A 26,759-nucleotide genomic window follows, 5' to 3' on the forward strand; every position below is an offset into this window, starting at 1 on the left:
TTCTCAGCTCTTCTTCATGCATCTCCTCCCCAATTTTGCCGAGTGCTGGTGGGATCAAGTGATTCTGGACATCCTGTTGTGCAATGGCGGTGGTATTTGGCTGGGCATGGTCGTTTGCCGGTTTTTAGAGATGAGGACTTACCACTGGGCAAGCTTCAAGTGAGTTGCCTTCTTTTTGGATATTAGTCACAGTTTTTCATGACATATATTTAATTGTTTTGGTAGGAATCCATTTTAGTATGGTCTTTGATGATAAGGAATAAATTCCATGTTAATAACTGAAACTCATAAATGATTATAAACCTGATTTCAAGCATTTGTTCAGAAAATGCTCAAACATTTATGATTTTCTCTTTCTCACCCTATGTATTCAGGGGGTCCTAACACCATCCTCTTAATTCAAAAGATTTCTCAAATCTACCCCCTCTTTTTTATCCCAACTGCCTCAGCCGTCATTCAGACTCCTATCCCTGGATCAATTCGTCTGTTTCCAGGTTAAGTCCTCCAGTCCTTCCCACAACATTGCTTGAGTGATCTTTTTGAAAACATCAGATTCATTATGTCATTCCCCTGTGATGGCTTCTCATGGTCTTTGGTTATGGTCAATACATCCATTGCCCCAGTAGGGAGATCGTTTCTCTATACCCTCCCAGGCACCTGAGGGTCTGTTTGTGCACATGCTCCCCTCTCTTCACCTGAGACTTGGCCTGTGTACCCATAGGCCAGCCTGATCATCCTTTTCTTCGCTGACTCAACTCACTTGCCACCCAGGAAGTTCTCTGACTAGTTTTAAGTTGCACGCCCCACTGTGCTTCCAGTGGAAGACAGTCACACTGCCGGCATTGCTTTATCCTGCTTTGTTAAACTTGCTTCTCAGTTTGCAGCAGGAATCATGCCATTGATAAGGAAGAATAATGGTAGTGATAATGAAAGCTGTGGTTGCTTCAATTGTGTTTAAAACTTTGTTTACTTTATATAACAAAATAGCATTTTCCCCCATCATTAAATATTCTTCTAAAACATGATTTTAAAGGGCTTCTTTGTACTTAAACATATGGATAAACCATGTAGTATTTAACCAGTTCCATTTTATGGGGCTTTAGTTGTTTCAAAGTTTTGCTTTTATAAAGAAGACTGGAGTGATCATTCTTGGACATATATCTTAGTGTGCATTGTCTTGTTTTTTTTTGGTAAATACATTCTTAGAAATAGAGTGTACCAATTTATAATCTCACCTGTAATATATATGTGTATCCATTTCACTATTTCCTTGAACTGCATTTTTAAACCTTTGTCAAATTTATCGCACATAAAATTGTGATACTGGATTTCTATCAATTTCTATTGGATTTACCCTCTTTTATTTGTGCTTTCTATAGATTAAGCTTATTAACACTTTGCCATAAATGTGACTTTATTTTCCATTTTGTCATCCCGTTTTTTTTTGTTTGTTTTTTTGAGATGGAATCTCGCTCTGTCGCCCATGCTGGAGTGCAGTGGTGCAATCTCAGCTCACTGCAGCCTCCGCCTCCCAGGTTCAAGCAATTCTCCTGCCTCAGCCTCCCAAGTAGCTGGGACTTCAGGTACATGCCACCACGCCTGGCTAAGTTTTGTTTTTAGTAGAGACGGGGTTTCACTATGTTGGCCAGGCTGGTCTCGAACTCCTGGCCTCAGGTTGTCACTTGCCTCGGCATCTCAGAGTGTTGGGATTATGGGCATGAGCCACCATGCCCAGCCTGTCATCCCCTTTTAAACTAGTTTATGGTGGATTTTTTATTTAAACATCAAAAATACTGTTAATCTTTTTGTTTAGATAAATTTTAACTAGTATTTTCTTGTAGTTTCTAGTTTTTTGGTTTTTTTTTTTTGAGACAGAGTTTCACTCTTGTTGCCCAGGTTGGAGTACAATGGCGCGATCTCGGCTCACCGCACCCTCTGCCTTCCAGGTTCAAGCAATTCTCCTGCCTCAGCCTCCCGAGTAGCTGGGATTAGCCACCACGCCTGGCGAATTTTTTTTTTTTTTTGTATTTTAGTAGAGACGGGGTTTCTCTGTGTTGGTCAGGCTGGTCTCGAACTTCTGACCTTAGGTGATCCACCCACCTCAGCCTCCCAAAGTGCTGGGATTACAGGCGTGAGCCATCGCGCCCGGCCTTTCTTCTAGTTCTTTAATGGTTTTTCTTGTTTTAAGTGTTTAATCTGTCTTAAATTTATTTTGGTATATGATGTGAGGAGGGGATTTCACAATGTTTTTTCCATTGGTTAACCAGTTTTCCCCATCCCTTTTATTACTAAACCTTTCTTTGGTCACTGACTTGCAAGGACACTTTTTAATATATTTAATTTTAATTCTAATTTTTATGTATTTATTTTTTTGAGACAAGAGTCTTGCTCTGTCACCCAGGTTGGGGTGCAATGGTGCAATCTTGACTCACTGCAACCTCCACTTCCCGGGTTTAAGCAGTTATCCTGCGTCAGCCTCCCCAGTGCCTGTAATCCACAGCTGGCATTACAGGCATGTACCACCACACCCGGCTAATTTTTGTATTGTTAGTAGAGACAGGGTTTCTCCATGTTGGCCAGGCTAGTTTCGACCCCAGCCTCCTAAAGTGCTGGGATTACAGGCATGAGCCATCATGCCCAGTCACTTTTTAATATATTTAAGGCAGCATTTAACCTAACAAAAATAGTAGCCATGCTTCAAGTATTGCTCCAAGCAAGTTTCACCAGCAGTATCTCATTTGAGCCTTGCATCAGTCCTAGGGGTAGATACTGTTATTCTCTTCATTTTAGGAATGATGTGATACTGAGGCTTAGGTTTAGTAATTTGCCTAAGGACACACAGCTAGCAAGCAGCTGAGTCTGAATTTGCACCAGGACGTCTGCTTTCCTTTTTGTTGTTGTTGTTGTTGTTTTTGAGACAGAGTCTGTCGCACAGGCTGGAATGCAGTGGCACAATCTCAGCTCACTGCAACCTCCGTCTCCCAGGTTCAAGCGATTCTCCTGCCTCAGCCTCCCGAATAGCTGGAACTATAGGCACCTGCCATCACACCTGGCTAATTTTTGTATTTTTAGTAGAGACAGGGTTTCACCATGTTGGCCAGGCTGATCTCAAACTCCTGACCTCAAGTGATCTGCCAGCCTTGGCCTCCTAAAGTTCTGGGATTAGAGGCATGAGCCACCGTGCCTGGCCTCAGGACGTCTGCTTTCTTAAACACTGCTACAATATACTTCCTTGTTTTCTTATGTTTATTCTTGAAATTTGACTTCAGAATCATTTTGTCAAGTTCCCAAGACATAAGGCCAACTAATAAACAACAACAACAAAAACTCATGTTGGTGGTTTTTTAAAGTAATATCAAATGTATAAATGAATACAGGTTAAGTTGAATTAACCTCTTTGCTGTATTAAATATCCTGATTCTTGATCACACTGCATCTCTACTTATTCCCATTTTCAGTCTTTCTATGCACTTTGCTATTTTTACAGTACAAGTCTTTTGTAGTTCTTGTTTATTTTTGGATGGTCTCTTTTTTTTGCTGCCAGTGTGCCGCAGATCTTCTTGCTGTGATGTTTTCTCAGTAGAGTTTGTTGGTGGATAGGTGGGTGGATGAAGGAACAGCCCTGGTTTCCTATCACTCTCCCTGCTCCCATCCAGTAGAACAGAAGGCCTGACTGGTTGGTGCTTGTGCCTCCAAGCACTTAGCACAATGTTGGAGACATGAAAGTTCATGAAATAAATATTTGTGGAATTAAAGACTCATTACCAGTTATTAAATAGTATTTATTATACCTTGGGTTTTGGCTCTCCTGGACTAGGACAGGAAGGGCTGGAATCTATACCCACCCCTCATGCTGAGTGTGCCAGCCACTTGCTGTCTCTGAGCCTTAATGTCCGCATTTGTAAATTGTGGGACTGTTTAGTTCTTTCATGGGTGTATGAAACTTTTGAGTAATTTCGAGGATGAAAATGAAGAAAGGTTAAATATCACTGTTCATTAACCCAAAGTGTTTACTGCTGTGGGGAAGAAATAGGGTAAAGAAGTGATGTGGGTGATGCAAGAATACGGAGTGTGTACAGTTTTACCTGGGAGAGAAGCAGTGGCTGAGAACAATCTCCTTGCTGCCCTGTGCCTGTCATCAATAAAATTCCCCATTGAGTGTGCTTCTGTCACCTGCTTTGCCTGTATAAATAGACCTTTGAGACACAACTCAAATAAAAAGCAGTCTCTTTGTCCTGAGCATTTGTTATAAAAATCATCAGCGCACAGGATTTTTTTCTTGTGGTTTGTTTTTCCCCCTGCCTTATCTCTGGATTTTCACTGGAGCCATTCTCTTCTTATAGGGACATTCATACCACCACCGGGAAGATCAAGAGAGCTGTGCTGCAGTTCACTCCTGCTAGCTGGACCTATGTTCGATGGTTTGACCCCAAATCTTCTTTTCAGAGAGTAGCCGGAGTGTACCTTTTCATGATCATCTGGCAGGTATTTTTTCAGATGCCTAGAAGTTGGGAGGAAAACAAAGACTAAAATAAAAACTTTTTAGGAATGTAGGGTTAACGTTAGTTTACATTGCTTTTCAGCTCCATACTTTACAAGATATAATATTCTGCAGCTGGCATGTAGAATAATTAAGCAAAGTGATATTATTATGCTAAAGTCTTGCCTCATTGTGAAGACAGTTTTAAAATATGGATCTTTGAATTACAAATTAGAAACAGATTAGATTCCATGAAATAAATTGTGTCTAGCATCCATCATCCAATGAGTTAGGCATTGGATTGCTTTTTAGAATGATCATTTTTAAGACCAAAGGAACAAATGAGAAGGCTTTTCTTACATTCCTCATTTAGTGTTTATTGGTTAAAATTGTTCCTCAGCTGTTACCACTTTGGGTAATATGTAGGGTGCTAAATGAGTGCCAGGGAATTGGAGCCTTTTGCTGAGTTCTCCAAAGTGTTGTCCTCTGTGGAGAGAAGCTGTATTTCCAAGTGGCCCACTTCACGACGGAAGTGATTCCGACAGCCCAGGGTCTTGGCAAAAGATTATGAAGCATCTGTGTTTCTGACAGACAGCAATTTTTTCTGATGCTCCTGGCCCCAGGTTGTTTCACAACTTTTGGAGAGTAGCCAAGAGAAACCAGCTTTTGCCTGAAGAGGATCTTTCAGAATCATCAGAAATCATGTTTTGGACACATAAACACAAAATACTCCCAACATAAGGAAAACATTAGCAGATGTCACTTTTAGGACAGACGATCTTCCTTGTTCACACAGAGACAATACCCATCTCAATAAGTGGAGTTTATGCATACAGAAGTGTATGTGAATAGTTAAGTAAGTAGTCACCATGGTTTGGAGAGGTCAATACCTTTAAAAACAGGACCGTAGATGGGTTGGGATTAAGCTGTGCCTTATCAGGCCCAATGTCATGGAAAGCAGAAGCTTTCTTTTATTAGAAGGAGGAATGATTGGATTTGTCAAGGAGGGTAGTATAGTGCCGCTAGGGTGGAACCACCTGGTGGTATGCGATGGAGCACACCTGGATCCGGGATCCAGCCAGAGAGCAGCCATGTCCCAGCCACAAGATATTTTGTGCTACTCATCATAATGAACTGCGTGAAGATGCTAACCTCAAGGAAAAGGACTACTGCTCCTAGCTGAAACTTGGACCAACCCTTCACACCCACTTTTAAGGACTGCCTTTGATAGAGGATCTGCTCTGTCCTAGGCGTGTGCTGCACAATTCCATTATCATCTCTCAGATGTGTCTCCAGCTTCTTCTTTTGCTTTTTTTTGAGACGGAGTGTCACTCTTGTCACCCAAGTTGGAGTGCAGTGGCACAATCTCGGCTCACTGCAGCCTGCAACCTCTGCCTTCTGGGTTCAAGCAATTCTCCTGTCTCAGCCCCGTGAGTAGCTGGGATTACAGGTGCCCACCACCACGCCTGGCTAATTTTTGTATCTTTAGTAGAGATGGGATTTCACCACTTCGGCCAGGCTGGTCTCAAACAACTTACCTCAGGCGATCTGCCTGCCTCGGGCTCCCAAAGTGCTGGGATTATAGGCGTGAGCCACCGCGCATGGCCTCAAGCTTCTTTTGATTATTAAAGAGCTTACTTATCTACAGTGGGAATTCTCTTAGACCTGGCCTGATTTCTGTAAGGCAGCATAGGCGTTCCTTGGCACAGGTTTGCTTTCATGATTTCTGTATGCTCAAAGCATTTCTCTCCTGACTATCCCAGTAGATCACGCGTGTGAGCTGAGTAACAATCATACAAACGAGGAAACATGACAAATAGCTGATATCCTGTGCCCCTTTGTGCCCATCCACCACCCCCACCACCTCTCCCTGGGCCTCCAATTGGTCCCTGCCCATAATGTACTGGCTGTTAACTAGTTTGAATAGCAACCCTTGGAAGACCACATCTATTCTCTGAAAATGCTTTGAACATACCAATTATTTCTAATTGTAGAATGTCTATTTAAGGAATAGAGGATTTTGAATTAGCATGAGGTACCAGGTTGACTAATTTCTCCATCTTTTTCAGCTGACTGAGTTGAATACCTTCTTCTTGAAGCATATCTTTGTGTTCCAAGCCAGTCATCCATTAAGTTGGGGTAGAATTCTCTTTATTGGTGGCATCACGGCTCCCACAGTGAGGTAATTCTGCACAAGCCCGACTGTCATATGAGAACATTAACTTGCTTTAGATTGTCCTGTTTAGCATAAGGAAAGTCACATAAACTAGCAGATTTTCCATGAAAATATCATCATAAAGAATTATACATCCAGAATATGAAGAAAATATTTTGTTCTCAGATAACCAGTAACATTAACCAGACATTAAAAAAGGGAAGCACTTGATCAACACCACACCAATAGTACTATCCATTATCATCAGATTCCTTTATAGTCTTGGACTGCTGATCTTTTTTTCTCCTATAACATCATATTAGAAAAAAATAACAGCATAGTGATGCTGAGTTTTTTAAAAATGAGATTACTGGAAAAATGCAAACGTTTTTATGGTAGAACTGAAGTCATAAATGACATTATTTTTTGAATGAGACTTTTAGCTTTTTCAGACCCAATTGATTTAATTTTCTTTTAAAAAGACGCTTCCTGCAGTCCTCCAGGACAACTGAGATAAGCTTGGGTGTTCCCGCCATTATTCCCCTGGATTCATGTGGGGCCCTAGAGGTGAGGCTTATTCAGACACCATTCGTCAAGTAGGCTGGTCCCAGTGCAGTTCAAAGCAAGCATTTTCATTTGTTTCATTTTTCCTATTTAGAAACGGCATTTGGGTTTTATAACTAATATGGAATACTGGCATTAATGAGTAGCAACACCAAAAATCTGCCAAAGGTACAAATATAATCTAAGCAGTTAAAAGAGTTAGCTTTTCAGAAGCTGTAAGATTGCTTATTTCATTATTTTTAATATGCTTGCAAACCCCATAAGCAGCAGGCCTCACTTGCCAAGGACGGTAGATCCACACCATGTTGACCTTCTAGCCAGCACCTCTTCTTGTTATCATTCATTATTAACAACAACAAAAAAAAAATCTCCAGATTCTGGATTCAGCAAACCAAGTAAGACATGTCCAAGTCCTGAGGAGTTAAGCCTAACATTCCCATCTGTTCTTTTCGTTATGACCAGAATGGAAAAGAAGAGTGGGTAAGCCAGCAGCCCTTTGAAACTTCATAAATCAGTGGTCTATTGCAGTCATTATCTCATAAATCCTGTTTTTTCTTAATGGTTTAGAGTCTCCATTTAAAATGTAGTTTAATTCAAGACTTTACAGTTTTTTTCAGGAAATATTCACTGCAGCTCTTTCATAAAATTAAGAGCAATCAATAAAGTCAGTAAGAATGGAAAGAAGTTTCTTCTTAGAACAAAATAGCAAATCACATATGATTTATCATGAAATTTCAGTATTAAACATGCCAAAACAAAAACTAGACACTAAAAATCCAATGCTTTGAACTCTTGAGAGATCCTCAAAATTTTACAATAACCTATGGATTTCTCCACAACTCTCTTTGTTTAAAACATCAGGCACTTCCTGTGCCCTTAACACTGTTTGAGGCAGTTCCCATGTAAGGAGGTTCTTTGACAAGTTACTTGGAAAGATGGACGTGCTGCTAATGGATTTTAACACAGCCACCCCATTTAGCAAATGTTAGGGCCCAAGAGGAGAGTTTAGAGGCTTCAGTGTAAATCGTACACACCACATCTCCAGCTTCTTCCTTCTTTATTAGACTTTCACACGAATCTGCTTTGAGAAGATATTTGAGTGAACATGCATTTAATCTGATAATATAAAGTACAATATAAGGAAATGGGTCCAGTTAGAGGGTAAAGTAGCTAAAATGGTCAAGATATATTAGGTCATGACAATATGAAGTTAGAGGAAAAGCTACATTCTTTATAATTAGAATTCTTCACTCTGGTCTTTGGGGTGAGGAGATAGTAGTTTATGGATGAGCTTCAGGTATCTGTGAATCCCCTGAACTTAAATGCAAAGTGTTATGCCTTTATCATAGCTTTCGTCAAATCCTCAAAGAGTTAGTGACCCCAAAAAGATGATGAGTTTCTGGTTCAGATGCTGCTGCTGAAGGGGTGGCTTGAGTTTCAGGGGTACTTCCAAGACTCCAAGCCATGCTGTCCCACACAGAAGCCACTCCCACCTATGGCTGTTGAGCACAGAGATGTGCTCAGTCCACAATGAAACGTGCCGTGCATGGAAGCTACCCACCAGACTTTGAAGAGTTGGGGCCAAAACAGAATATAAAATACCTCATTATAATGTTTTAATATATTCGTTTAAATATTAGTTTAACATATTAATAAAATGGATTTTATATGTTCCTTTTTACTTTTTTAACACGTCTACTGGAAAATTTAAAATTGCATTTATGGCTTCCATTACATTTCTACCGGATGGTGCTGTTCTGAGCCTTTCAACACCATGTCATTGCCTGTTTTTTTCTGAACTTGTCAGTAACATTCCAAGTAATTGGCACTCAATGGCAGTGAGATATAGCTGGGGTCCCATTCCAGTTTCTGAAAGCCAAAAATCTGTATATTTTTGCCTGGTTACAATCAGCAACCTTTGTCCTGGAGAGAACCAGAGGAGACAACCAATGGACAGTGCTGCTCACTCTCTGGAGTCACCTCCACGGAGCTAGACATGCAAACACCCAGCCGGGGTTGCTTTGGGCAGGGCTGTGGAAGTCTTACCGCTGAATCCAGACTGCCTTTGCCAATCATCTGGCTCTTTTTAGTTTTTTTTTTTTGTTTGTTTGTTTGTTTTATAAGGCTACTCGAGTGAAGCAGTGGGAGTGGAAAAGGAACAAAGAAATCTGTAAATGGTTGTGATCAGTTAGTTGCAAACACCCTGGCACTCAGACCAGACAATAATCTGGCTCTTTAAATGATGCTCCCCCCTCCCTCCAGCCTAACCCAAACGCTGAATCTCTTACAGGAATGTTGCAACAGGCACTGGCTTTCTCTTCTCTTGAACAGAACTAGACCAGGCAACCTGACATGGGACACGGAGGGACGGTTTTTACATTCACTCTGTCAAAGTGATTTAATTATGTCCTGACTTGCTGGTCTTCCAGCAGCTCTCAATGAATTCCAACTTTGTTCTTTCAGACAGTACTACGCTTACCTCACCGACACACAGTGCAAGCGTGTAGGAACACAGTGCTGGGTGTTTGGGTGAGTAATCTGTTATTGTGGAGATTTAAAAACCACTTAAGCCCTAAATTTCTTTGGGTATTTCTTGACCCTGTGTTAACAGCCTTTCAGTATAATTTTTCTGTGAAGGCAGGTGGACAAGATTTTATTTATATGTATGTGTATATACATATATATACACACACACACACACACACACACATACATACACCCATTATAGAGAAGAAATTACTTTTCACAGATATTTAAACAGTACATTCTCCCAATTAAAAAGTAATACATGCACAATGATAAAAATTCAGTAAAGGATCTAGAAGGAACGGAAGATCACCCAAAGAAGTCAACCATTTAGAGATAATTGTTGTTAATATTTTAATGTCATTCCTTTCCATTTTTCTGTGTGTGTGTGTGTGTGTGTGTTTCCAGCTGTCGTCTAGATTCTGAAGGGTGACATAGTTTTAAAGGCTAAAAATGTTGATACTCAGGTTAGATTTAGGAAGGTTCCTCCTGACCCCTAGAAGACTAAGGGCCATTGTCATTTGTTTCTCATAAGTTCTGTGTTGTAAGCTTGATTTTCATATCCAAAGTGGTTGCAGCGTAAAGGGTGATAAGATGGATTTGGTTTCCTTTGTTCATGATATAGCAGGAGGGAGGATTCACACATCTCCCAGATTTCTGACAGAGCAGAGGCAGCGCTCCCGCTTCTTGTGTGAGGGCCCTGTGTCCTGGAAGAAGGGATGTGGGCCACTCCTTCTAAAGGATTGTCCAAGGAGGAAATGGGCTTTCCTGCATTTGGACTCTTCTCTCCCACTCACACATTCTTTCCACGTGCATTTCACTTTCATATTTAAAAGTCTTTAGCAAGGTCTTATTATTCTGCTGTGGAGTAGATTTCTTTTTCCACAGAATTGTATCGATTTACGTGTTGAGGAAAATAGGTGGGTCAGAGAGAGAGGTCGTGTTATGACAAGTTTCTTTCTAATTGGACAACCATAAAACACCATCCACACAGAGGGCGAAATGGCAAAGGTAAACTCCACTATGGCAGCTCATGCTTGTAATCTTAGCAGTCTAGGTGGCTGAGGTGGGAGGATCACTTGAGGCCAGGAGTTTGAGACCAGCCTGGGTAACATAGTGAGACATTGTCTCCACAAAAAGTGTTTTAAGTCGGCCAGGCATGATGGCACATGCCTGTAGTCTGTGACTCTGGAGGCTGAGGCAGAAGGATCACTTGAACCCAGGAAGTCAAGGCTGCAGTGAGCTATGATTGTGCCTCTGCACTCCCACCCGGATGACAGAGCAAGACCTTGTCTCTCTCTCTCTCTCTTTTTTTTTTAAGAAAAAAAAAAAAGGAAAAAAGTAAACTATGCCGAAGAGTGATAAACACTGCCCCAGAAAGTTGTGGCTTGTTTGAAAGTGATTAAAATATAGTGAAATGCAAAGGAGGGATCATTGGGCTAACTTAACTTAGTGTGCTTTACTGAGAATTGAGAACTCCCGGAACAGTGTGATATCAAGATTGATGAATCTTGTGAGAACCAGTGAGCTGTGCTGAAAAATAATAAAGCCCTCCTCATAAATCACACCCAGTGGATCCTCCTGTGAGCGTGAACAACCGTGAGAGCTGCCCCCTGCACGGTCCACACTACCAGCTAGGGAAGGTGAAACAGGAACTACAACCTCCCGCTCTCCTGACCCCGGAGGCCACCCACTTCCTTCCTCTGCCCCAGCTCTATCTCCCCGACATTTTGTCATTATTTCCTCTCCTATCAAAACAGAAAACACTTAAGTGTGTGGTTTCCTTTAATCACTAGTAGCTGCTTTATAGCTTTCTTTTCACTAATTTTGGAATGATCTCAGACTTTGGTAAGGTGGAGAAATGAGAGGGAGCAGTGCCCTAAATAGTGACTTTCTGAATGTTGCCTTTTGGGAGGTGGAAGGGGAAAGGCAAAGGTCAAATAGGACTACCCGCCTGGGGTTCTTTCCCAGCACTCCAACCTTTTTCTCCTGAAGAGGGTACTTTCTCTTCTATAAAGATGCTATCCTCAAAATGGTTTTATGAATTACTTGCTGTTGTAGCTAAATACATGTCATCCCTAACAGTTGTGCCATAGACTGAGCTTTTAAACCTTTTATACGAAAGGTGTTGCACTCAGCAAAGAGAGGGCGCCATCCAGCAAGGGAATGGGATCCCTAACAGGGAGAAAGCAGCCACATGGAAAGGTGGGCTCTTTCTCTGTTTAGATGTCGCATGGTATTCCTTCAGCTTGGTGGGAGTTTTGGGGCCAGACTGATGTGAACAAATTCCCCAGGTATGGGGTTTATGTCATCTTTGTCTTGTCCCCACTCCACCCCAATTAGAATTGAGCTTCTCTGCCTCAAAAAGAGTATTGGCCCAGTTTAAATAGAAGCAGTGTTTTTTCACCTGGTCCTAGGAGGAAGGTGGCCAAGGGTCTGCTGGAACAGCAGTGCACAGTTGGCTTTTCCTTCTCCTGGGAGTGCATGGGGTGGACCCTCACGGGAGAGTGAGCCTACCCTGCCTGAGGGCCCAGGACTGCATCCTGCCTCCCAGAGGCAGCCAGAGCTGCTCCTCACCTGACCAGTTTCCTCGCTGCCTGTTATCCCACCTCTGCTAATGTGTCCATCACAATAAGATCCCACCTCTGCTAATGTGTCCATCACAATAAGTTCCCACCTCTGCTGCTCTCCAAGGTCAGCTCCAAACCAGCCAGTCCTTTCCCCATCCTCTTCTCAGATCTTCTGTACAGTATCTGCCTTCTTGAAACTGTCCTCTTCCCTCTGCAACTTCTGTCCTGGATTTCCTCTCACTTTTCTCTTTTCGATCCCCTTTGTTGACTTCCCGTTCTACCCCTCTCTCCTCCTTACAATTTTTCATAATTGTGCTTTTGTTCTGTTGTTCTTCCAGGCCCATAGTTCAGGCTTTCTTTCTTTTTAAATTTTATTTCTTTTGAGACAGGGTCTTGCTGTGTTGTCCAGGCTGGAGTTGAGTGTCAGTGATCACAGCTCACTGCAGCCTTGACCTTCCAGGCTCAAGCAGTCCTCCCACGTCAGCCTCCCAGGTAGCTGGGACTATAGGCATGCACCACAATGTCCAGCTAATTATATTTTAGTTTTTGTAGAGACAGGGTTTCACCATGTTGCCCAGGCTGGTCTTGAACTCCTGGGCTCAAGCAGTCCTCCCACCTTGACCTCTCAAAGTGCTGGGATTACAGGCATGGGCCACTACCCAGCCCAGACTGTCTGTCTAAAGGGTAGATGCAGCTATGAGCATGAGCTTCCTTCTAGGAAGAGGGAGCAAACACAGGGCAACAGGTGTCAGGAGGGGGGGTCCCTTCCCAGCACAAGGGCATCACCACCATCCTGCTGGTATAGCTTTATAGCCAGTTCCCCTTCTCCTCATGACTGTGTCTGTTCATCCTCCCTGTATCTTGCCACACCCCATCCCCTGCACTCAAGTACACCTCCACTGACATCTCAGAAGCTCTGACAGTAGTTACAAAGCTTTTTTTTTTTTTTTTAGCAGCTGACCCGCTGTGTTCAAGTGGCATCTTGCCCCAAATCCTACTAAGTATCTAAACGACTAAGCAGAACAGTTCTGGGTTTGCCACCCAAGACCCACTTCTCCCCTCCCCTCCTTGCCCCGGGGATTCTTTGGAAGTTAGAAAGTTCAGAGGAGCACAGTAGGAATTGTTTCTATTGTTTATGCCACACTTAGCTCTTGCTTCCTCCAAAAAGGTGTCTTTGCCCCCGCTAATCAGAACTAGAAGCTCACTCCTGAACTTGGAGAACGCTTCGTGTCATCCTGTGTGATTGTGTGGTCATTGAGCTAACATGGATACACGTCTCCATCCATGTTATTGGAGGCCGGCCCCTGGCTGCCAGGAGAGGGGCTCACCCACCCTCTGAGCCGTCCGGGGACTGCTTGCGCAGCCGTGGAGCAGTGCGTGTGCGATGCAGCAGCCAGGTGCCCGGCCTCCATGTCCCTGGCATTGCTGTGGCATCCTCAGAATCCACGTGCAGTCTTGTTGGGAAGCCAAAAACTCCTCTTCTGCTTCTCAAGTTTGACTCACACACACTAGCCTAGAGCTTTCATCCCCCAGATTCCTACAACAACCCTGCTACCATGCCTGCTTCACTCAGCTCACCGAAGAGCTCCTGACTGTGGGCTCTGCATTAATATCATCTTTTTTCCCACCTTGTGGAGCTGGCTCCACAAATCGGGGGTGCTGGGAGTATGTGCGCAAGTAACCAGCCCTAGGTCAGGAATCTCTAGTGCCTGCTCCCAGCAGAAGCACCTCAGGCTGCCCAAATGTTTATTTACCTTTTAACCTTGCTAAATCAAGATACAGGATGGTGGATGGCACCAAAGGGAATGGAGGCCCTGACTGAATTCCATTAAGTCACAATTTGGCCACCTAGCTTATCCTGGGAAAGTTCAAAGAGATTTAAAGTTGAACTGAGTAAAGGGACCTATTGCTGAGCTGTGCGGAGGAACCCCCAGCCCCTCTGGGGGTGAGGAGGTAGGAGGAGGTAGGTGGTCTCGCACTGGTAGGCTTAATACAGGCTCCCACTGTGCTCAAGCCTTGGGCCTCAGCCCTAAACTAGCCACCCTCTGAGTCTTGGTAGAAAAGTAATGTTAGCCTTCTGGAAGGATGCTATTAATTAGGACTCCCTCTAGTGGGCCAGAGGTAATGGTGGGGGCAGTTGCTGGTGGTTACAGGAGCCCATGTGATCGTTGGGTTCTCACCACTTCTCACCATCTCCACAGCTCCAACCTGAGTCCCGTGTCTGGATGAGTGCAGTAGCCTCTCTGCTTCTGCTCTTGTCTTCTCACACAGTTCTGTTCAGTCAGCAGAAGATTTTCGAATATTCATCACCATGCTGTTCACAATAGCAAAGACATGGAACCCACCTAGGTGCGCATCAGTGGTGGACTGGATAAAGCAAATGTGGTACACAGACACCATGGAGTAATAGCCATAAAAAAGAATGAGATCATGTCCTTTGTAGCAACATGGGTGCAGCTGGAGGCCATAATCCTAAGCAGGAACAAAAACCAAATACAGCATATTCTAACTTAAAAGTGGGAGCTAAACATTGAGTACACATGGACATAAACATCAGTGTAATAGACACTGCTCACTACTAGGGAGGGAGGAAGCAAGGCATGGGTGGGAAAACTACTTGCTGGGTACTATGCTCACTACCTGGGTCCAATATACATTATATTGGACACATGTAGCACATGTAGAATGCTGTAATGTGCCTGTAATCCAAGCACTTTGGGAGGCCAAGGCGGGCGAATCACGAGGTCAGGAGGTCGAGACTATCCTGGCCAACATAGTGAAACCCTTTCTCTACTAAAAATACAAAAAATTAGCCAGGTGTGGTGACATGTGCCTGTAGTTCCAGCTACTTGGGAGGCTGAGGCAGGAGAATCTCTTGAACCCAGGAGGCAGAGGTTGTAGTGAGCTGAGATTACACCACTGCACTCCAGCCTGGGCGACAGAGTGAGACTCTGTCTCAAAAAAATAAAATAAAATTACATATATATATGGAGAGAGAGAGAAAAAAAAAACCATGTTAAACCCTCTGCTCTAGACCCTCTAGGATACCCTCAGACTAAAAGCCAAGCCTAAGGGTGGCCTTCTATGTCCCTGTTATCCTGACCTCAACTCAGCCCTTTTCCCTGATTCCTGGCCCTTCCTTGTGCCTTTCCCATGCCCAGGCCTCAGTCCGGGACTCTCCACATTTACATAATCCCATAGCCGACCCTCTCACCTCCTCCTAGCCACCTTCTCATGAGAGTGCCCACACACACGGACAATGGCTTAGCTAAGACTCCTCAGCACATTGAAGCAAATCATATCCTAAAGTCGCTAACTCAAAAGCACTGGTCTTCAGAAAAAACTTCAGGTTGGCCAGGCGCAGTGGCTCATACCTGTAATCCTAGCACTTTGGGAAGCTGAGGTGGGTGGATCACTTGAGCTCAGGAGTTCAAGACCAATCGGGGTAACATGGCAAAACCATGTCTCTACAAAAATACAAACATTAGCTGGGCGTGGTGTCGTGAGCCTGTAATCCCAGCTACTTGGGAGGTAGAAGAATTGTTTGAGCCTGGGAGGTGGAGGTTGCCGTGAGTCGAGATCATGCCACAGCATTCCAGCCTGGGCAACAGAGTCAGGGACAGTCTCAAAAAATTAAAAAAACAAAAAAATTAAAATAAAAATAAAGTTCAGGTCATTATGAAGCCAATGATTGGGTTCTGGCCAGTATTTTCTTAAAATGAAATAGAATAGAAAAATATCAGAATAAGGATGCAAATTGTCTTATGAAGCTTTTGTTTCAGTGAGTGATTGTGTGTGTGTGTGTGTGTGTGCGCTCCTGTATACTGAATCACAGTGAAAATTGTGTTTCTTGCCATGGTTCTTAATGGGTCTTAGATCACAAAAGTTTGAGAAACACAGCTTTAGTAGGCCAATCAGCATGCTTTTAAAAGGGGCCTGAGGCTGGCTCATGCCTGTAATCCCAGCACTTCGGGAGGCTGAGGTGGATGGATCATTTGAGGTGAGGAGTTCCTGACCAGCCTGGCCAACATGGTGAAACCCTGCCTCTACTAAAAATACAAAAATTAGCTGGGTGTAGTGGCACGCACCTGTAGTCCCAGCTACTCAGGAGGCTGAGGCAGTAGAATCACTTGAACCAGGGAGGCAGAGGTTGCAGTGAGCCGAGATTGTGCCATTGCACTCCAGCCTGGGCGACAGAGCGAGACTCCATTAAAAAAAAAAAAGTAGGGGCCCTCAAGTCTAGTTGAATATTCAGAAATCTTTCATAATAAACTCAGGGTGTTCTGTCTGGCTTATGGGTAGGTAATCACACTTATGTCCTGGGCTCAACACTCCCAGCATAGGAGTTCTTCAGGAAGTCCCAACCAAAGATAAAATCATCCTTTTTATGTCTCCTCACTGCACAGGCTGGAATACCAAACATGTAACTGCCACGTAGCCTCTTAATCACAGTCTAGACTTCAGAAGTACAGTGAAAAAACCTGGCTTCCTCCACTGAAATGATGCTTTCTCACATGTGATACGTTTTGTGGAGCAGCGCTTTAAAGATTCAAGCCAACCACTCTTAAACCTTATTTGGTTTGGGCTAGGGGAAAAGATAGCCCCAGACTCTCTAAAGACACATTCAGGAGACTTTCTGTTGATTTTTCTGCTCTGCTGACGTGGTTCTAACTCCAGGCATTCAGGCCTTCAGCTGTTTAGAGCCATCTGCACTGTTGATGATGGCAGTGACCACTGTGTCTGCCAGCAAGCTGGGGTGCCAAAGGCCTTCTTAGCCCTTCTTGCCTTTTTTTTTTTTTTTTTTTTTTTTTTGAGACAAAGCCCCACTCTGTTGCCCAGGCTGGAGTGCAGTGGTGCCATCTTGGCTCACCACAGCCTCCACTTCCCAGGCTCAAGTGATTCTCCTGCCTCAGCCTCCCGAATAGCTGGGACTACAGGTTTGTGCCACCACGCCTGGCTAATTTTTGTATTATTGGCAGAGATGGGGTTTTACCATCTTGGTCAGGCTGGTCTTGAACTCCTGACTTCAAGTGATCCGCCCGCCTCAGCCTCCCAAAGTGCTGGGATTACAGGTGTGAGCCACCATGCCCTGCCCCTTCTTGCCTTTTTAGAAAACATCTGTGTGAGTACACCATTCCTGGAATGTCCAGATCTTATCTTGAGCAAGGAATGCATAAAATGGACTTGTCTGAAATCACTATTCTTATGCTGCCTGGGATCTCATTGCCAACTATGTCAGCCTCACCTCATCCATTCTTACCTCCAAGTCCTGAACCTTTAGAAAAGCCCAATTTTTATAGCCATAAATGAAGATACAGAACACAAGAGTGGCTTTTTTAATGCCTTAAAGGGGAAATATGAAGTGCGTGGCATTTCCTTAAAACAAAAAATTGTATTTAGCACAGTCTTTTACATATCAAGAGAAGGTAAAGGGTTTATATTGTCACCAAAAACAGGGGCTATTTAATCTGGAAATTCTTAGAAGGCAGGGAAGGAATGTGATTAATGCCTTCAAATTATTGAAAGACTCCCTTGGAAGGGTCAAACTCACCCTGTGTGGCAGCCAGCTAGCCTCTTAATCACAGTCTAGACTTCAGAAGTACAGTAAAAAAGCCTTCAGGGTTCCTCCACTGAAATGATGCTTTCTTACCTGTGACATGCTAGGGCAATGTCAGGACCCAGGGTAGGAGGTATAGGAGGCAGATACCAGCCTGAGACAGAGAAAAACTTTCTAACTGCTAAAGAGTTTGACCAGAAAAATAAGCCATCTTGCAAAGGTAGTAGGTTCCCTGTGCCTGAGAGGGTTCCAGCAGAGGTGGCGTGATCACCCACCCTTATGGCAATGGAGGGGCTGAGTTAGGTGATGCCAGCGCCCCTAGCTATTAACATTTATGAGTCATGATTTTGGTCTGGGAAGAAGGCAGAGGTGAAAAATTCTTTATTATTTCCGAAGTAAATGCCTTCGGAAGAGTGTTATTTTGTGGGGTACCTGCTACCAGTGTTTGGGGCAGAAATCACGTGATGAGTTGAACTTTTTGATTCAATCATGCATATTTTGGATAATGTGCATACTCTGGTAAGATGGATTAATACTTAACCTCTGTTCTCTGTCTGATTAGGGTCATTGGTTTCCTGGAGGCCATTGTTTGCATAAAATTTGGACAAGATCTCTTCTCTAAGACCCAAATACTCTATGTTGTGCTTTGGCTTCTTTGCGTGGTAAGTCATTGCATTTTACCCAAAGGCATTAGCTAAACTCTCATAGTATTGCTTTAAACAGAGGGGGAAGAAAAACCCTCTTGCGTATCAAAGTTCCTTAGAATTTCATAAAAAGATGTTCTGTTGTAATTGTCTGAGAATGGCCACCAGCCTAATTTCAAGAATAAGACACATCTACACAGTATCTGAAATGAGTCACCTGAGCAGGTTACAGTCCAATGCCCTCGTCAGGTATACCCCACGTGCATTTACTTCATTCATGGGAATCTGTCTACACGGGCTACACATTTAGGGACTGCCATGAAGGAACAAGGAAGATCACAGTGCACTTTGCTTTCTCATCATCATGACGTATACATCTTAACATACATATCGTTGCACATGGATTTATATATAAAAGGACATATGGTGATTCATAGGCAATAAAATATGTTTTGGAAGATAATTCAATCCTGCAATTTCTGCCTTCCAGGCCCATGTTATAACCCAAGTCTGGATATAACCTTCCACTCTGAAGGGAAGAGCCCGGAGGGACGCCGGCCTGAGCCCTGGTTCTTTTGCCCTGGGGCTCTTCCCTCACCTTTCAAATGAAGTAAGATAGTACCCAGTTACACATTTTGTGACTGCCATTCTTCATTTAAATATTTGAAGTTATTATTTTGAAGAAAAGTTCTTATTTTATATTTAAGCTTAAGATTTTTCACTTAGCCTAGAAAATGTATGGGGCTTTCTAAATAATCATAGAACATTTCAGCCATGTGCAAGTAGAGAGAATAGATGGCCCCTCATGAACCCATCAGTTATTAACTCAGGGCCAATTGTGTTTCCTCTTATGTTGTACTCACGGCCCCAACCCCTAACTTATTTTGGAACTAATCCACCTTTAATATTTCAGGATGGATCACTAAAAGCAGCTCAGGATGCTTTTTAGGTTTAATGCAACCATTCTACCATTATCATATCTGAAAAAGAATTAACAGTAATTCCTTAATATCATCAAGTACCTAATCAGTGTTCAAATTACTAACTTTTTCTTAAAGCTTGTATTTGCTTAACAATGTATTTGAATCCACATTCACCCATCGTGATTGGTTGGCATGCCTTTTAAGTCTCTTAATCCATAGGTTTTCCTTCTATGGGTAACCCTCTTTCCCTCGTAATTTATCAGTTGAAGAAAGCAGCTCTTTTGTCCTATAGATTTTCCCACAGTCTAGATTTTACTTATTTTTATCCTATCTTGTAATTTAACATATGTCTTTGTCCTCTGTATTTTCTGTAAGTCGGTAATTGGATCTAGAGGCTTAATCACATTTGGGTCTAATTTTTTCTTTTCTTTTCTCTTTTTTGGCAAGACTAACCTTTGTATTTTTAATGTGTCTTTTATCGCCTTTAATGGGATCTATTTTTAGGGTTACTTGTTAGAAATCCTAACTGTGCCAAGGCACAGTGAGCCTGTTCTGTCCTGTTTCATCTTGAACAATAGAAGGGAATAATGATCTCCTTTGTATTTAAACTACAGAATTAATGCCCAAGTATATTTTTCCATGTCGGTGACACTAAATGTAAGGAATTGGTTAGGGAAATGTGTCAGAAGTGCCCAGAGATTTTCACCGTGCTTCTCTCGGATGTATCTCTGGCCTGTGCACCTCAAGTCTGAATTGTAATAGGACCTGACTGCAGGGGGCAGAGGTGGGTGCCGTCTTCACTGGGTACCAGAGAACCACCTGCCCACAGGGAGGGTAAGATAGGCAGTACTCCCAAGACAAGACAGACAACCCTCCTCACCACAGCAAATCACAGACCTCCCAGCTGCCTCCCGACCACTGCCCCCCAGGCAGCAGAAAGGTCTTCTCAGGCCATCTACCCAGGCAGTCCTCTCTGGTCCCTGTCTTAGTCCATTTTCTGTTGCTACAACAGAATACCATGGGCTTGGTAGTTTACAGAGAAATTAAATCACAGTACTTTATTTGGCTCACGGTTCTAACAGCTGAGAAGTCCAAGAGCATGGTACCAGTATCTGGCAAGGGTCACCCCATGATGGAAGGGCAGAAGGTGGAAGTGAGCATGTAAGACAGCAGGAGGTGGGCTGGACTCACCCTTCTTCTCAGGAGCCCATTCTCACAATCACTAACACACTCCTGTGATAACAATCCCACTCCTGCAATAATAGCATCAATCCATTTATGGGGTGCACTCCTCATGATCTAATCATGTTTTAAAGGCCCCATCTCCCAATATTATTACATTGACAGCTAAGTTTCAACATGAGTTTTGGCAGGGACATTCGAGCCATAGCATTCCACCCCTCACCCCTGCTTCTAACTTACAAAATACATTGATTTCATGCTAGTGGTCCCAAAAGTCTTAACTTGGCCCAGCACCAACTCCAAAGTTCAGAGTCTCATCTAAATCAGATATGAGTGACAGTCAAGGCACAATTCATCCTGAGGTGAATTAATCCCACATGGACACCACCACAGTTTCTGGCCTATACCTTCCAGAGTGGTAGCCCAAGCCACACCAAGGTCCACTTGAGCCACAGCCAAGTAGAACTATGCCAGCCATGAGTGTGTGAAATCAAACAGGTCATCTACTTCCACAATACAATAGTGGGACAGGCATAGGATAGACATTGCAAATCCAGAAGGGAGAAATAGGCAAGAAGAAAGGGATAAGCAGTCCCAAGTAAGTCCAGAACCCAACAGGGAAACATTACATCTTAAAGCTGGAGAACAATCTCCTTTGACTCCATGTTCTGCATCCTGGCCTGGGGCAGGAGTTGGGCCCCCAGGCCCGGCAGCTCCACCCCTGTGGCTGTGCAGGGTTCGGCCTGTGCTTCAGTTCTTCCAGGCAGGAGTTGCACACTGGCGACCCTACAGTTCTGTGGTGTTGGGGATGACCCTGCTGCCACTGCTCCTCTCTGGTGGCTCCAACCCCACATTTCTCCTTGGCATTGCCCTAGTAGTGACTTTCTGCAGTGGCACTGCCCCTGTGGCGGGTTTTTGCCTAGTCTTCTAGGTAGTTCGCTGCATCCTTTGAAATCTAGGTGGAGGAAGCCATGTCCACAGCTCTTGGATTTTGCATACCTGCAGAATTAACACCGCATGGACACCACCATGGTTTATAGCTTATCCCTCCCAGAATGGTAGCCCAAGCCATACCAAGGCCCACTTGAGCCACAGCTAAGGCAGCCAAGGAGCGCTCTGCTAGAATGTGGGAGTAGAGTCCCTAGGTAGCCCTGGTCAGTGAGCCCGTGGAGGGCTCCCCAGGCCTGTAACCAAAAACCATTCTGCCCTCTTAGAGCTCTGGGTCTGTGATGGGAGGGGCAGCCTTGAAGATCTCTGAAATGCTTTTGCTTTCAGGGGTCTTCCTCCCATTTTCTTGATGAATAGCACCTGGTTTCTTTTTTCCCGTGGTAATCTCTTTAAGAGTCATGTGGCCTTACCCTTAGTGTTTGGAATATGCTTTTTCACTCTTTACATGGCCAGGCTTTGAATATTCCAGATTATTCCATTCTGCTTCCCTTTTAATTATAAATTATCTTTAAGTCATTTATTTCCTCTCGAATTTCATTGTATGCAGTCAGAAGTAGCCACACAGTAGCCCGAATGCTTTGCTGCTTGGCTGTCTTCCACCAGATATCCTAGTTCATTGCTCTTAGGTTGCACATTCCAGAAAACCTTCAGGCATGGACACAATTCAGCCAGCGTCTTTGCTACTATATGACAAGGATGCCCTTTACTGCGCTTTCCAATCCTTGCTCCTCATTTCCATTTGAAACCTCATCAGCATGGCCTTGAAACTGTTCATATTGCTACCAGCATTCTGGTCATGAACACTTAAGTAATCTCTAAGAAGACTGAGGCTTTCCCTCTTTTCTTCTGAGCTGTCACCAGGATCACCCTTAATGCTCCCTTTACAGCAATACAGGCTTTTTCTAGCCTGTGCCTCCAAATTCTTTCAGCCTCTACCCATTAGCCAGTTCAAAAACTGCTTCCACATTTTCAAATATTTGTTACAGTAACCACCCCCACTTTTTGGTACCAATTTTCTGTCTTAGTCCATTTTCTGTTGCTATAACAGAATACTGCAGACTGGGTAATTTCTAAAGAAAAGAAGTTTATTCCACTCACGGTTTTGGAGGTTGGGAAGTCCAAAAGCATGGCACTGGCATCCAGTGAGGTCATCCCATGGTGGAAGGGCAGAAGGTAGAAACAAGTGCACCAGACAGAGAGGGAAGTGCCAAACTCATGCTTTTTATCAGGAACCCACTCCCAAGATAGCAGCCTGAATCCATTCATGAGGGCTTTGCCCTCATGACCTATCACCTCTTAAAGGCCCCACCTCCTAATACTGTTAAGTTGGCAGTTAAGTTTCAAGGAGAGTTTTGGCAAGGACATTCAAACCATAGCAGTCACCCAGACTGTAGGGACCCCTCTAATTTCTCTTTAAGTTTTAGAGACTTTCTGTTACTTATTTGACACTTAGAATATATCTCCTTACATGGGTAGCCTTTGTGTCTGTGTGATTGTAACTTATTGAGGACATGCACCATTTCTTATGTGCCCATTGACCTCTGCTTCACTTGGTGCAGACCTCTTAGTCCGGGCTTCATTCACAGACAGTTGCTGAGTGCTCCTCCGTGCTGTGCCTGGGGCTCTAGCCACACAGATAGATGACGATGATAAGATTTGCTGATGCCTACTATATGCCAGAGACTATTCTAAGCACTTTCATGAATTCCACATTTGATCTTCACACTTTGAGGGAAGGTATTTTCTTAACCCTCTTTTATAGATGAGGAAACGAAGGCACAAAGAAGCTCACTAACTTGCCCAAGGTCACATAGATAGTTAAGTGGCAGAACCAGGACTCAAACCCAGACATTCTCTCTAGGGAACTGCTGTTCATCACTGCCCTCCAAGGATCTGTGAGTTCAGATGGCAATTAGACATGCAAATTAATTATGTTAATATGTGATAAATACTATAAAAGATGGTGTGCATAAGGCTAAAGGATACTTAGAGCAGCAGACATGCTGGGGGTTAGTGAAGACTCCTTGGTGATATGTGAGCAGGATTTTTAAGGGTTGCAGTGCATGGCTGGCTTTCCCCCAACCTCTCAGGCCCCAGCTAAAAACCTGGAGGCTGCTTCCTGTCCTCCATCACTCTTCAAATCAGCAAGTCACCAAGCTCTGTTAATCCGACAGTGTAGCTGAACTCCATCTCCTCTCCATTCCCACTGCCCCTGCGGCTGTCAGAGCACCCATTTTCGTGCCGTTCTGCCCTCCAAATCCATTCTCCTTACTGCTGTCAAAATGATCTTCCAAATTCAGAACTCAGTCTCTTTACCCTGCTAAGAACCATTCTCTCTGGTTGGGGGCTTGAGAGGGCACAATAACACAATCTTTTTCCCCACCTGAGTTAAAAAATAAGTAAGAGATAAGCAAGATAGAGGAAAGATATGGGGATCAGAGTAGCGTCTTCATTACTGAGAATTCACCTTTTCTAGGAAATGCTGGCTTCTTTAGAGTCACCAGTCAAGGTGTGACTCCTCCCCAGGGAAGGAGTGAGGGGTGGAGGGAAGCAGTGAAGCTTCCTCCACACAGGAAGAAACTTCAAGAAGGAAGAAGGCTCCCAACATGAAACCTCCCAGTGAATTATGCAATCTGCTCGTGTGTTCAGGAACTTCATAGTGGGAGCATGCCATCACATCTGCCCATGTGTACTCTATTCTCAGGCTGCGCTTGTCTGCTGGTAGTTACCTAAACAAGTCATCCTTTCAGACGTCTTTTGCCCTTCTCATGCTGTTTTCTCTGCCTGATCTGAAAGACTTTCCCTGCCTTATCTACGTGGTGAAACTTATACTCCAAAACCAACTTAAACATATGCCCCCCATGAAATATGCTCTGACTTCCAAGGCAAGTAGATAGCTCCCTCCTTGGGACCAGTAGCGCTTTGTATGTAACTCTCAGTTCTAACCCCAGTGCAGTGGAATTTGTTTTGTTTCTATCTGTCTTCTCCACACTGCACTCCTTGCTCAGAAAGAATAAGTTGAGTCATCCTTTTGGCCCCACTGTCTCAAGCACAGTGCCTGGTGCATAGGAAGCACTCGGCAGCTTCGTGGAGAATAAAGGAATGAGTTCAAGAGACAAAGACTTGCGACATACAGGTGACCGGTGGCTGGGGGACAAACATACAAAGACAGGAAGCTGTGAGAGTGCCCAGCGGCTCACAAAGGTGGTGACCTGTTTGAGGAGTGACAATGAAGAGAATGAGTTGGATGAAGAGTAGGACAGGGTCCCCAGCTCAGGAAGGGCTTTGTGCGGTTGTAGTTGGAGTCCCAGTGATTTTTAAGTGGAGAAACAATGTGGTCTGATCTGTGTCTCATGGAGAAACACCATGGAGGCTGGGAGAGTCTAGAGGGAAGATGGGTTGGGGGCAGGAGGTGCAGTCAGAGGTGCTGCCGGGCCTACTTGACAAGTAACCGAAGCTGAACCAAGGCAGAGGCATTGAAGATGCAGAGGAAGGGCTGGATCTGAGAGTTGTTTAAGGAATCTGCTCAACAGGATGCCGTTCCTCTTGTGATAGCTGGGAGGCACTTGAGTGCTACTCCAAAGGTTCTAATTAGTGCCACTGGGTGGCCACCAGTGTTAGTGACAGATTGGAGGATATAGGAGAAGCCCATTGAAAGGAGGAGGTGAATTTGGTTCAGGGGATTTGGGTTTGAGGAACCTTTAGAATTTACAGGTGGAAGTGTCCTGTTTGATGGGAAATTCTAATCTATCAGTAACACTGGAAAGATTTATTTCCACGTTGGTGGAAATAAAATACTTGGGAGGAGCCCATGTGGAGGGCGTGGTTGGAGTCCTGGAATTAGGTTATGAGCTCGGGAAACATGCCTCTGGGAGAGGAGCTAACTGAGGCTGGGATTCCTTAATAAGAGGTCAGGCCGGGGACGATGAGCAGGATTTTGAAGACAAGCAGAATCTCTGATTAGACTTACCAGTGATGAGACATGAGAGAGGGACCTGGCCTGAAAAGAGGCCCTGAGACGGGATGATTAGGGGTCTCCACTGCCTCCCTTTAAAGAGCAGAAACAAGGTCCTGGCACTTTTTAAAATATTCCTGACCTTTATTATAAAGAGCAAGATTGATCTCAGACTTAGGAGTAGAGACGAACATTATTAAATAAGAGAGCTTCAAGTTACACTATGACTTCTGCACCACTCAGAGAAGCAAAGCCCCTAATTACTCCCCTGGCCTGGTAAGAGAACGCACACGGAGGAGGTTGAGATTAATGCAGAAGCAAAGATCCCGGGTGCTGGTTAGTAAGCTTTTCCAGGAGCATGGTTGTCTGCTCGGCTGTCATTAATTTGAATGCTCATTACCATAATGTAGATAGAAGCCAAGCTGGGGTCCTGCGCCCTCGTTGCCGCCAGCCCCCGTGGTCCTGGACAGCCTGGCTGTCATCCCATGTAGTTTCTTCTCGCTCCCCCGCCCTTTCTTTAAACGACGTGTGCAATTGCTATTTTAAATCTGAGCCTTGACATTTTCAGTGGGTACGTACCTAGATTTCCACAGGTGTGATTGCAACCTGTAAATTACCGGCTTCCGTTTCCTGGGACAAGTGTAAAATGGGCCTCTTTGTACGCAGGTGAAGTAGATTTGGCAATCACAACAGACCCTCTGTGTGACGTTTGTGATGATAAGCACCTGTCGTTCTCCACTTGCCTGCCGTTTGCCGCTGGAGGGAGCGGCAGCTGCCACTGCTTGTCCTATTGGGCCTGGGGCTGGGGAAGGGAAGAGTCACGCGTGCCTGCCCTCTGGTGGTCAGAGTTTGCAATGACACTTCTAGTGGAGGGACCCGCCTCCCCACAGCCCTCTGGTTTGGGGAGGTGGAACCTAACCCCCCTACCCCCTGTGTGAAACCCAGAATGTCCTGTTTTGCTCTTTGTAAGGTGCCTAACGCATACACAGGCTTACACTCTGCAAATCATTTCTAGTCCTTCCCACTCTTTCCATGCCATGAAAATGACACACTTAACGTTAGTATATATAAGAAATCTGGGCAAGCATTAGAGTATGTTAAAGGTTGGAAGTCATTTTCACTTTGTAGTTTTAATGTATTCATTCGTGGCCTAATTTTTTGATGGATATGAGCTTTTGAAAAAATCCCTTTGGGAGGCCGAGGCAGGCGGATCACGAGGTCAGGAGATCGAGACCATCCTGGTAGAGATGAAAAA

The 26,759-nt window shown here is 44.1% G+C and overlaps 1 protein-coding gene across 2 annotated transcripts in view; it reads left to right on the plus strand.

Annotated features, from left to right (window-relative positions):
- PTDSS1 (phosphatidylserine synthase 1) overlaps nt 1-26,759 on the plus strand; it is a 106,189-nt gene that overhangs the window by 38,198 nt on the left and 41,232 nt on the right. For both annotated transcript variants that reach the window (XM_010375075.2, XM_030938259.1), the window contains exons 6-10: nt 8-159; nt 4,344-4,485; nt 6,550-6,662; nt 9,663-9,728; nt 18,415-18,514. In XM_010375075.2, coding sequence (XP_010373377.1) covers nt 8-159; nt 4,344-4,485; nt 6,550-6,662; nt 9,663-9,728; nt 18,415-18,514 — 573 coding nt within the window. The remainder of the gene's footprint in view (nt 1-7; nt 160-4,343; nt 4,486-6,549; nt 6,663-9,662; nt 9,729-18,414; nt 18,515-26,759) is intronic.

Source organism: Rhinopithecus roxellana, chromosome 9, assembly GCF_007565055.1.
Source record: "Rhinopithecus roxellana isolate Shanxi Qingling chromosome 9, ASM756505v1, whole genome shotgun sequence".
NCBI classification, from domain to species: domain Eukaryota; kingdom Metazoa; phylum Chordata; class Mammalia; order Primates; family Cercopithecidae; genus Rhinopithecus; species Rhinopithecus roxellana.